At 35.9% G+C, this 13462-nt stretch overlaps 1 protein-coding gene across 1 annotated transcript in view; it reads right to left on the reverse strand.

Moving 5' to 3' along the window:
- Nucleotides 1–13462, reverse strand: part of EML6 (EMAP like 6) — a 135901-nt gene that overhangs the window by 51022 nt on the left and 71417 nt on the right. Inside the window, exons 9-16 of the mRNA XM_054194466.1 lie at nucleotides 12218–12355; nucleotides 9299–9555; nucleotides 8717–8929; nucleotides 7639–7806; nucleotides 6639–6745; nucleotides 3641–3759; nucleotides 2674–2860; nucleotides 1863–1968 (exon numbers count right to left, since the gene is read on the reverse strand). Of these exons, the coding sequence (XP_054050441.1) occupies nucleotides 1863–1968; nucleotides 2674–2860; nucleotides 3641–3759; nucleotides 6639–6745; nucleotides 7639–7806; nucleotides 8717–8929; nucleotides 9299–9555; nucleotides 12218–12355 (1295 nt within the window). The remainder of the gene's footprint in view (nucleotides 1–1862; nucleotides 1969–2673; nucleotides 2861–3640; nucleotides 3760–6638; nucleotides 6746–7638; nucleotides 7807–8716; nucleotides 8930–9298; nucleotides 9556–12217; nucleotides 12356–13462) is intronic.

Raw genomic sequence — 13462 nt, forward strand, 5'->3', positions numbered from 1 at the left:
CTGTAAGCTTCAAGTACTGTGACCTCAACCTGTTGGACCAGCTCCAGAGAAGGGCCACAAAAATTGATGAGAGAGCTGGAACACCTCTCCTGTGAGGACAGGCTGACAGAATTGGGGTTATTCAGCCTGGAGAAGAGAAGGCTCAGGGGAGACCTTAGTGGCCTTTCAGGACTTAAAGGGCGCTTATAAGAAAGATGGGGCCAAACTTTTTAGCGGGGCCTGTTGCAATAGAACAAGGGTAATGGCTTTAAACTGAAAGAGGGAAGATTTAGACTAGAGACAAGGAAGAAATTTTTTACTAAGAGGGTGGTGAAACACTGGAACAGGCTGCCCAGAGAGGTGGTAGATACCCCATCCCTGGAAACATTCAAGGTCAGGTTGGATGGGGATCTGAGTAACCTGATCTAGTTGAAAATGTCCCTATTCATTGCAGGGGGGTTGGACTAGATGACCTTCAAAGGTCCCTTCCAACCCAAACTGTTCTACGATTCTATGATTTAGAAATATTTATTATTAACACAATCAAAACTCCCTACAAAGTAGACCCTAGTAGCACTCTGATATTGTAGTGAGGTGCATATTTGCACAACTATCTGTTCCTCTCTATGCCAAGAACCTTAGCGAAAGACAGTTAGGAATGCAATATGTGCATACTCAGGATCAGGTCCTAAAGCAACGTTGTAATGATGCCAGTGATTGCTACTTTTAAAAAGAGCTTTAATATTTTTGTACAGATTTATGTCCACAGAATATGTGGCCAGGTTGTTCTTGAGGCTTTTACAGAAGTACGTGGATTCTAATACAGGGAGTGCTACTGTCTTGTACAGGAATCTAATCTTTGTTGAAAATATAAACCACAAAGTAAGTATTTTCTAAATATATGAATGTTTGTTCTACTACAGATTGTAATGAGAAGTTTTTTAACATCTATGCACACTATGTCAATTAGATCATCCTTATCCATTTTCTCTTCTTCTGGTACCATATCTCTTTTCAGAGCTAGGTTACACACCACAATGGATCACCAATTTCACATTTGAATTCCAGCTCTTGGATGAACACCAAGGCTCCTCTTCCGATAATGGAATATGATTTGGTTCCACAAACTTATCTTTGTGGAAGTAAAACTTCTTTCATATACGCCTATCTCATAAATATGATCTATGTCCTAATGAATTCTTACCACATTTCTAGAGAGGAGAATATGAAATAAATTATGTTTAATTGAAAAAAAATCAGACTAAGAAAAGGATACTTCAGCTAAAGTATTTTATTTTTAATGGAAAAAGGGAGAATGAATTTGTAAGCACTTTTATAAAGATGCAAAAGTATATAAGTCACCATCATATGCATGTTTTTCAGTGCTGAAAACAGGAATTACCCTTTGAGAACTGAGACAACTTAGGTTGTCATCTCATCTCATCTCAGAAAGACAAGTAGGAGAAATAGCAGGTAACTGCTGGTTGTATTTGCTTCTTCTGGAAAGCCACTGAAAAATTTGGGAATTGTTAGCAAATTTGAAGAATTGCATGAGCCTACAGATCATGTTCCCATTTCGTTTATACACTTCAAGTCACCATTCTGCCTGCTTTTAAATTATTATACCACCATGTAGACAGCCACCAGAGTCCCAGCTGTACACTTGGTATTATGTATTAGACATCACAAAAATCAATTATTGATCGCCTGACAAAAGGCCCGTGACTGACTTCACACTACGCACGCTATTCTTATCAAAACTGTTGCAGACTTTTATGTAAAATTTGTATTGTTTGTAAAATTGGCTAGCTATTCAAATTAAGATTTCATCATAAGGATTGCTTTTTAATTAATCATTTAGATAAATATAGGTTGTGGCTTACCTGAAAAATCCAGTGCGCACACTCCTCTTTGATGCTGGCCTTTGAGCAATGATAAACATTTCAGTGTCTGTGTGTCCCAAACATGGATAGCAGCATCTCTTCCAACCTAAATCAGAGCATTAACCAGAATATCTGCTCACAGAAGTTCAAAGCACACCAATATCAGTAACTAGGATAATCATATCTTCAAAACACTCCAGAGGTAACTGCTCTTCCACTTGCCCCGTTTTATCTGTTTTCAAGATCAATTTTCTCCTTTAGAGAAATATCAGTAATTATTCTCTAAAACATCAGTATTCAGTATCATATTAATGATATCATTTATCGTGATATATGAATATATATAAACATACGGAATATATCATATTCAGTACCTGATATCAGCAGACTGCCCAACATGAAATAGCCTTTATCTGAAGAAGGCTTTTGAATGCTACTACAGTACAAAACCACTGAGACTGAATAACAAAACCCCCAAACCTCCTAGGATGTAGATAAAATACAGCTCCTGCATTTACACAGATGAAAGCAGAGGTTCAAAGTGAATATAAGATTTTTTGCAAGGCCACAGCATAGGATTGGCGGGGTTTTTTTGTTACGCAGGAATGATTTAATAATCACCTCGAACAGTTTCCAGTCCAGCAAACTCCCCAGCAGTTTGGCAGGGGTATAGGAAGCATCATGCAGCTTACCCATACGTAGGAGGAAACACTCTACTGAAGGACAGAGAGAACCACATTTTTCCTAATTATATATTGTAAAGGGACTTTATTTCCACGTTTTGCTAAGATCATCACTTATAAATACCCACCTGCCCAGTTGCAACATAGTCTTTCACTGGGTGAATGCTTAGGCTGAGGATGTCATCATCGTGACCAAGATACAACCTTTGAGTGTGTTGTTGCCTATTATATACAACTGCTACAGCAGCAATGTGATACACCACTTCTCCAGTTTGTGTGTAGAACAAGTTATTTCGACAGTCATAGCCTCTGTAACTGAAGTAAATACAAAACAAGTTATATTCTGTTTCAAAACTCTTCCGGTACTTTGTCTAACAAATTGTGCTAATAGTTGGTACATTAACTTGAAAAGAGTACATCTGTGGTGTCAGCTTTAGCTCAGAAATATCACAGCGTCCAGGCAGAGAGACTAATCCCACCAGGAGCATCCATGAATCTTGTCGTGGTTTACTTTGCAACTACCTCCTAAATTAGTACTTAGTAGTAATATAATAAAAATAAATTAGTACTTACTAGTATAATAAAAATAAATTAGTACTTATTAGTAGTATAATAAAAATAAATTAGTACTTACTGGTATAATAAAAGTAAATTAGTACTTATTATTAGTATAATTCACATGGAATTGTGTCCAGGTAAGTTTTACAGGGACTCGGGTTCAAGCAGAAATCTATCAGGCATTTTTACAAATCACAGCTATGATCAATTTAACTTTACAAATCACATCACGATCAACTTAACAGAGAAACTTTGCTTCAGGAAACACAAGGTGTAGTCAACAGCTAGTTTCAAATTTTGTAAAATGCAATGCTGATTTATTATATGGCTACAGTATTACAACCTTCTCTTGTTCCTCAACAAATACAAGGAAGGAAAAGAAAATCTATGGCTAATATTCCAAAAATTACCCACAGTAATAATGACAAACAAATTAATTGTGGGTAAGCACTGAAAAATGCTTTGCTAAATGCTCTGATGTGACTTGATTAACATTGTTAGGATGTTTTAACAGTCAGGGAAAAAATATTACTCTACCCATGTATAAACTGCAACTTTAAACTGTCCTCGGGCGCTCGTTCTCTTTTAAGGAAGGGCACAGAATGGTTTTTCTCTTTACTTTGCTGTTTCAGCTGAGGTAGGTCTTCTTTGTAAACCTGAAGAATAATTGTTAAAGTTAATTGCACATCTCCAGTCTTCTAAATATTCGTATATATGAAAGTGACGTTCTTTTAAGTATTAAATTCAATACATGTTAATGTGATGTTCAGTAGTTACAACACAGAGTAAGTCACTATTGCTCCCTACAGAACTTCAAATAATAATAAATATTTTCTAGACAATGAAGTCCCGTAACATGGGAGTGGCCCAGAACGTTAGTCTGGAGTAGCAGTAGCAGAGTGTATTTTTTCTAGAAGATTCCAGTGTCACTTATTGAAAAGGAATTTAAATGTTGACTGGAACTCTTTAAGTGTCTTTTAACTTCATATGTGCTTCAGTGTACATACTCAAAGCTGAACATAACTAATTCATTCTATCTAGGGATTACAGCGAAATATACAGTAACCAACAGCACTTAAGTGATTTGCCCATGTGTCCAGAATCCCAAAGTAGAACCACAGCTCTGTAAATATACTAAAGACACAAAACAGTATACATTTAAATCTTTCAGAAATGCTGAAACTCCGTGGGGCTGCTGAAGATGTTTGAAGCTTCTTCAAAGCTGTGGCACCAAACAAAATCCTTTATAATGGTGAAATAGAGCTACGGTTTGTTTTCTGTGCCTACATTTCTTGGATGTTGCAAAAGGACAATGAAATTGCCATTCCCACAGAAAGCTACACAACTGCAAAGATGGAATATTGGATTTTTGCAAGGAAGGTGTTCATATAACAAGATGAGCTTTCGAAATGGTAGGAAAACACAGTCTTCACATATTGTATCTGTCACTTGTATGTATTGTACTTCATCCTGAGTGTTCACATCCATTTACTCTTACTCCTCAGTGAATGCTACCAAATAAACAGAATATAGGATCATCATTTTCTACTGCATCTCAAAATCCAGAACCCTCTTCACTCATAACATTAAAAAAACCCCCAACAACACAAACCCAAACCCAATTCTCAAAATAAGATTAATGGTTTTGTTTCCATGTGCTTTTGGTACATTATTTCCTTTAACAAAATGTCAAGTGCAGCTTATGCTTGAGGTAGTCTCACACTTCCTGTATAAGATTCTATTTTAAGTTGCTTCTAGCTTTTTCATGTATAACCTGCCTGGAATATTGCTGTTTAACTGCCTACAACTATTTTTTCACTTTTAGTTTTTAAACCCAGACATCCTTTTTGATGCATAGGCAGCGTGGAGGAGGATGCTGTCTGATTTGAATACAGACAGAAAATCAGGAGGAGGAAAAGAGGAGGATGGGACAAGCACTCCAGTAAGACCTGGAGTAAAAGAGAGGGGAGGGAGAAAATTTGACAAAAACTTCATTTAATTTAGCAAACGAGATCGATCTCTGTAATGAAGAGGTAAAATAAGCTGTTGTCACAAGAACCTATGTAATTTATTGCAGAATCTAGAAAGTGAGGTGAAAAGACAAAGAATGGTCCTTGGCTAAAGCATGGAACCTTGGAGGTGATCCTTCCACATTCTAGAAAGCAGCTCTATGTCAGCCATTAAATCACTCAAACCAACCTGTAACAAGCTTATTGCGTATTTTTCATGCTTAATACAAGATCCCAGTTCTGGTCTGAGGAAGTTCTGACCTTTTACAATTGCAACTGATCAGGTACCAGGACAAGGTGAAAATAATTCTGTCTTCAGAGATAGGTTTGAGCAACGTGCAATAAAGGCGGACATGGAAGGGCCTGATGAATGCAAAAGGATTGAATAGTTTCTTGTTAGGTAAGAACTAAATAGCCCATACACCAAATGAAGCAGAAGTCCTGCAGAAATACGTAATCATAATCCATGCCCCTAAAAAGGGCAAAACTATGTTTTATTATGGCATTTTCTAAACTTCCTGTAACTTTGTGACTTCAATAATGTTTTCTAACATAGTGGTGCGAGTGCAAATTGTGATGATGCAGGTTGGATGAAACCTCACATCACAGGGGGCAGCAAGGTAAAACTGCTTTGTGAAAGAAGAGGAGCCAAGAGCTGGGCACAGTAACAAGGCCAGGCCAGGCCAGACCAGACAGTGCCCTCACGGAGAGGGGTGCAGTCCCGCAGTGCCCAAGTGACGGGAGCACAGCGGACTTGGTGACTGTAGCCAAGTTCACGCAAGAGTCCTGATCACCAGGCATGCCCACAGTGACAAAGCATAAATCGACATCGAAAAAACAGACTTAGGAGTGGAATGGCACACTGTCGTTCGTGAAAAAAATCAATGCAGTAAAGAATACTTATTTGATTTGTTTTCTTCTTGCACGGAAGCAACGTATCTTAATTTATCTCAGAACACAGTTCTACTAAAAACAGGAAAAAAAATTAAGTGTATTAAGTGATTATTAGAGACCATTTCTACTTGGTTCCCATAAACTAGGCCAATTGTAATTCTTAGACATTGTTGCCCTCGGCAATAAAAAAGAATCTGTCACAGATAAATCTATTATACAAGCTTCATGCTCATTAAGAGTATTCTGTTTTGAATATACAGAAGAGATACAAAAACTCCATGAGCTGTATTCTGCACATTGGGATACTAAATTGATACGACTGAAGTCTTCCCCGACACCTATAATGAGAATGGGAATAGCAATAAGTTTAAATTTGTGCTTTTTAAGATAGATTCTTTATTCGAACATATAACTGTATATACACCAATGCTTTTTTTTTAAACCCTTTTAAATTCCCATCTCCAGCTAAAGTAAACTCTGTTTTATATAGGTTGGGTAATCAGTTGAATACTGTCAAAACAATCTTCCTAGAGCAGTCTGATGAATTAGCTGCAAACTTCTTTTGCTTATCTTTACTGAATAGCCACAATAAAATGTCAATTAATTGGCACAGTGTATTAATTTTTACTCACCTGGCGATCATAGTTGATTTGAGCTTCCTGCTCAATGTCAGAATCTAACTCTGGCACATCAGATAAATCTGAATCTGATTCTTCACTGTAGGAATCAACGCCACCCTCTGCACAGAAAAAAAAGAAAAAAAATCAACATATATCTAATCGCGAGCAAATAGTATGTGTTTTTTTTATATAATTTAGAGTACATGCAAAGAAGTATTCAACGGCTTTGGAAGCTTAAGCAATTTGTAAAAATCATGCAGGCTGACTGAACGTGTCAGGTTTCGTTTCTGTTTCTCCTGTTTCACTGCCTGGGGCAGGAGGGTGGCAGAGGGAAGGAGAACAACTGAGTAGTTGCTAGTGTATTTCCATCATCTGAGAGAACACTGGTTTTTTAACAGGCTTTGGAGTGAAAACATACAGAAACAGTAAATAAAAACTTCCAGTGTGATCTCTGTGTTTAAAAAGATTTGCTGTATAACATAGGTTACGGCACGGAGCTCCGCAGGCACGGAGTGAGTTTTTTGCCCTTTTGCTGAAGGAAATCCAGTTTTCAGCAGTTGCCACTGTTTTTGTAGAATATTGTCAGTATCATGTATATAACAAAAAAAAAATTCTAACGTACAGTTATCACATATATATGTCAATTTGCATTGAAAAGAAAATTAATTCAACATGTGTAGTCAGGTTTCTGAATACAAGTTAGATGGCTAATTTTGAAAATTTAGTGTGATTTAGTAATCTGCCTCTAAATATCCTTTTCATATGCTTTGACAAATACTACTTGTATATTCCCAAACATACAATATAGCAGACTGCAGAAGAAATTTTAATGGACCTTGCGTGAAACAAATTGTTGTCTATGAAAAGTAAACATCACAAATGTGCTGAGCATACGTAATTCCAGGGAATTATAATAAAAATATTTTCTGTTAATTCAATAAAAGCTTTTCCAACAGTGCTGCATTCTCTGTTGATTTTACTGAATAAGTAATTAAGAAGAGATCATTTTTACCTTGCGGAGATGTTTCAAGGATGCCATTTGTTATCCCTTCTGGAATAAATCGCCACTGAAAAACAGAGTGATCGGCACCTCCTGTACTTAAAACCCACTGAAAATCATGGGACCAACAGACATTGGTTACGTGTGCTGAATGGCCAACGTATTTTCTAAATTTAGCTCCTAAAAAAAACCAAAAATAAAACTGTTAGTATGTAAGAAGAAATTAACATTGTAAACTAATAAGGTTATGCTTTTAATGGAAACATTGTCTAAACACTCTTATGAAAATTGGAAAAAAAATACTTAAATGCTTTTTGATATTCTGATACTAATAGTAATTATAAAATAAAAATAAATGGCATAAAATAATATGAATGATACGTTCACTTCAGTTTTCTGAAAAGCACTTAAATCTTGTCAGGAAGTACAAGCTACACATAGGGTTTAATTTTCACCTTTACGGCCATTACCGCTCATGCAAATTATACGCATGCATTCCGTATTGTACTACACACGTAAATCCAAATTCACTATCAGAAAATATACCGATACGATATCAAATTAAACACTGAAGATCGTGGACAGCCGAAAGGTTTTATTTAGTTTTGCGGTCTTTGTGCACGGCACAGCGCAAATACTGAAGAAACCATCTGTGCTAAAAGCCTACCGTAGATACGAAGCAAATAGCTCACGCGGAGCTACACTGACACACGCTAACAGACAGTGAAACTCTCGGGAGGTTTCTGAATTCGCTACTGGCATACGTTTAGACAAATTACAGTAACGCATATAGCTGATACAATCTTGTTGTGATGTAAAGTCTTACTCAATTAGTTTCTGAAAATGTAATATCAGAATAAGCACACTATAAACTATACATTCCCAACAGTGCTAAAAACAAGTACGTAAACATTGGCAGGAAATCACTAGATACATAGAGGGTTAAGGTCTCATCTTTATGTCCATTAATGCTAACACGAATTGTGCACACACTAATTTGAATTATACACAAGAATCAAAAGCTACCATTAAAAAATCTACTGATATCAGGTAATACTGCATTCTTCAGACATACAAAATACTGTCTTACCTTTCTTTAGGCATGGAAATCTAAACAATTTAACCAGTCCAAAATCATCTCCAGTTACGAGCACTGAGCTGTTGTAATTTCCATCCACAGAGTTGACATCTGTAACATTTGTATATTTTGGCCAAATTCCATTCACTTCAGATCCTATCACACAGGTCCATGAGGCCCAGTGAATTCCTTTGATCTCATCTTTGCTAGTTAGATGCTTTCCAGCTGAAAATATGCAAGTGAATAATCTGTTTAATCATTTGGTTTTCAATAAACTCCGTTTCTTTTCATCACATTTATCTGTGTATTCTTCTTGGGATTAATTTTTTCACCTGAATAAAGATTCGCAATTATACTTTAAATTATAATCTCACATTTGTGGTATTTGACAACATCGCACATCTTACAAGTTCTAATGCAGCTGCACGTAAACATGCTAAAAACATATAGAAGTGGAAAGACATGAGATATTTATGTAAGTTCCAGTCAAGAAACTCCACTTGCAGATGTACTATTTATATCACACTTTTGTTATTTTCTTCAAATCAACACTGAAGTTTGCTTGTTCATAACACAAGCCACTTGTAAACTTACACGGCATCTTGTAGAACAGTCTCTCTCCTGCACCATCATTGGTTTGCAAGAATTTACTATCCACAGACCAGTCAATATGAGTAATAAAACTAGTAGATTTGTTGCATTCTCCTATTTTTTTGTATCGCTGAGCAACGGCATAGATATCCACTGGGCCATCATTAGAACCCACAGCAAGGTAAGAGCCATCTGGTGAAAATTTCATTTCATGGATTACTTCTTTGCGGTCTTTAATATGAACTACCTCCGTCATATCTCTGCAAGAACCAATAGTGAAAACGTGAACTGTAAACGTGTGAACATGCAATCCACAAATACTTAAGACAAATATGAAGATAGATGCACTGCATAATTTGTACAACAAAAACCAAATTTCACTAAAACCCCCTTTTTTTTGAGGAGTTCCTATTGATTTCATAGGTTATAAGCACACTTTTAAAGCAAAACATAGAAACAACTTTACCTACCTACAATACTCTTCATTCTATTCACCTAATTTTAACCGTAAAACAGTTAGCTGTCTAGTCTAAGCTAGAACAGAAAATTTTTTTTTTTTTAATCTTTATTTGTTTCATAGAGAATGGAAAACGAATTCCATCGAAAGAGCAATTACCCTGTCTCTCACAAGACTGTGCTGAAATGGTCTTTGGGAGAGACCCATTTCTCCACATTGACTCTTTTGGGGAGACAGGCAAACAGTTTAGAGTAGAGGCTAACGATTAGACTGGTAAAGTTAGATATGATTAATCCCATATGCCAGGACCAGTTAGCTACAGTTTCGGGGGTTCCAGCAGCACCACCACCACCACCATCCACTAGTGGAAGAACAGTATTGATAATACTTTGCATGTACCTTTAAAAAAAAGAAAAAAAAAATCAAGACAGCCATACGGCGTAGTTTTCAAAAAAATATTGAATTCTTCCCTTTGATATAAATCCCTTTCCTGTCCTATCAAGGAACCAAAAACTGCAGTGCTAGTGAACGCAGACAAGATTTTTGCAAGTAGGTTTCCCCAAATTCTTTGGCTATGAGGAAATAATTAAAACTAAATTAAAAAGAAATCTTCCCGAGTTGACTGAACAGTGAGGCAAGTCTCTGTGCCATTAATTTTGTATTTACAAAGACAATCCGTACCAGATTATATGTTTGGGCTGTAAGGAAATTTTGTGAGGAGGACTCGTCTGCAGACATCACAGTTCTGTTACTCTCCATTTTAAGCTTTTTAATTATTTTTCCTGATTTCTGCTTTTATTAATCACTGCTAGTAGCATCAAATTTACTAAAAGACTCAAATTTATTTAAAAAACAATGATTTTTGTTAATATATCTTAAAAATGCTGATACATAGAACTGTAAAAGCAGAGTCGTGAAAGGATTATCATCTGTAACTGAAGACAGAGATTTCTGGGAGAGGCCGATATGAATGGAAAGGTTAATGTTACAGACAATCAGGATCTTAAACAAACAGAAGCATTTTGTTAGAGATTTCTCTTAAAATGGTGAAACTCTAAAATGTCAATAACAGTAGAAATTCTGTTGGGAAAGTTCTTATTTATTCATAGCCATTTTTTCCTTCAAAAAGTGTTTTGAAAAAAAAAATAAAAATTCTTAGCTCTGCTTTATTACTGAAAACTGGTGCTGTAACTATTCCGTAGTGTTAAATATGGCTACTGAGAAGAGCAGCTAATTCTCTGGATTACTTCATAGGTCCAGATCCTTCATGACCAAAAAAAAGAACAAAGAACAAAGATTCATGTTGCTGACTACATGATACAAAAAAATGCCAACAAAACGCACTGCCATTGACCAATTTTTCTGGATCAGGGGCTGCAGATTTGTTACCCCGTCAGAAGACCTGTCACAGAAAAGGGACAGGTGGAGAAGCAATTGCATTCAGGGCCTTTACACAAACGTAAAGGTGTACACAAAGGTGTTGCCACCCCTTCAGAAATAATGCTGGGTTTATCATTATCAGCCTCCGTCAGCTGAATCATGAACAATGTCAGCTATCGGGCAAATTAGTAAAGACAAGATTACTGTGAGACAAAGAAGATTAACCTCTTTAGAAAAATACTAGTCTTTTAAATGGATTTTAAATTAATGTGATCAGATCACTTAAGTTTTGTGAAAGTCATTAATGCAGTACATTACGGGGGTTTTCACAGACCTTCCGTCGATTACAGGATTTTCCCTCCTATCAGCTAGTAGTTCAAAGTACTTTAAATATATGCTTACCAAATATGTCAGGTAATATTAAGGAAGAGGTAAACTCTTCCAAGTATCAATTAAAATAGCTTATGTGTTTTGAAATCACACTGTTTTATTTGGCTATTTCACTCTACGCCCAGTTTTATGTTTCGCCTGCTTTTGTGTGTCTTCTATAACAGTATTCCACAGAGAAAATGCCTACTGCATACAATGCATTCATGCAAAAAAATGTTTGTCATCTAATATAAAAAGCAGAATTCACATATATCACGCAAATGCTTAAAAATGTCTTTCAATCACTCATTATTTTGCATAGTATCCATTATTGTATATGGCAGGAAACGAACCAGGGAGATTCCTTTCAAAACTGTCTCTGTTATTATCTCTCTTATGCACATTTCTTTTCACAAAATATCTGTATAATTTCAGAATAAATAAAGAAAAAAAGACAAACTTGAAAATGTCAAATTTTATCAACATTATTACGAAGAGCTAATATTTTGAATTAAATAAAGCATAATTGACAAACTACCACCTTTTAAAACATCAAGTGATATTATGGAAGCACGTGCTCAATTTTTAATCTGTTTCTGATAAAATACCCACGTATTTTTTCTTCTTATAGGAATAAAAGAATTTATGATATGGTCTTGAGTTACTCAGGGGGGAAAAAGCTAATAACCTTAGAAACTAATGTAAGATTTTCTCACCGTACTCGAAGAACAATGAAGGAGCCATCCTTCATTCCAAGTGCTAACTGTGATCCATCAGGACTGAAAGACACACTCCGCACTGCTTCTTCCATATTGCAACGAGCAATCAAGGCATGGTCAGCAAGACTCCATAATCTGCATCAAAGGAAATTTAAAGCAGGAGGAGATTTTTCTTGACTGCACAATGTTTCAATATCATCAAGATCAAAACCAAAAAGTCTAACTCAGTTGGCAAAGGCCCATTTGCATGCGCACTTTATATTAAGATCTTATAATGTATTGAGTTCCTTTCCAGCCATGGAACGAAGATAATTTCACTGACTTGAGCTTAGAGACTTACAGAAATTTAGTTTTGAAAACTCAAAACTGCTTATCAATCTAGAAGAGAAAGGGTCTGTACAACGACTGCCTGAATCATTACATAAACACAGCATTTTCCAACAGTGGCACTGGATGTCTTGGCAAATAATATCAAGTGAAGCTTTGAGACACCTTCAAGTGAAGCTTCTGGTTCAAATTTCTTTCAAAATCAAGGAGTCTTTACTGTTCCCGGTTCTAGCAGGGATGGCACCTCAGACCTGAACACATATCTGTGATACCAGAAGAGAAAACAGGGTGAAACTAAATTACATAATCATTTGGTGTTATCTCCGGACTTTACTTATTGGATGTAATAGAATTCCCCTAGATGAGTAACAAAAAAAAATGCCGTTTCTGTAGGCGGAAAGGATCAATGCAGATCAGACTGAAATTTTCACTGAAAGTGAAAGCAATACTCAGAGAGCACAAACATTCCAACCAGGGGGAAATTTTTCTTGTCATAACCCTGAATGAGCTAGTAGACAAAACAGCATGCTGATTTGCTCATTTACATCTTTTTAAATAAAAATAATCAACAGAAAAAACATGCCATAAGATAGAAAAAAGCAAATAATGTACCAAAATTTTTAAGAAGGAATGGAGGGAATTTCCCAGATCACTACAAGCTGGTTAATCAGATCCGAGTAGTACGCAAGATTTAGGAAAAAAATTAAAGAAAAGAATAATTTAAATTATGGAAGAAAATGCATAAAAGACCTCTTGGGCTAGAAAAATTAAGTCAGCAATACCTAGCTATCTTTATTTTGAGGACAGTGTTGTAAACTTGATGCATTCGTAAAAGATTTATAAAACGTTCAGTAAAATATTTGCATATTAGCATATGTAATTATTGGCTCAAGAAAATGACAATTTGTACAAGAA

This window comes from Rissa tridactyla, chromosome 3, assembly GCF_028500815.1.
Source record: "Rissa tridactyla isolate bRisTri1 chromosome 3, bRisTri1.patW.cur.20221130, whole genome shotgun sequence".
Taxonomy (NCBI): Eukaryota; Metazoa; Chordata; class Aves; order Charadriiformes; family Laridae; genus Rissa; species Rissa tridactyla.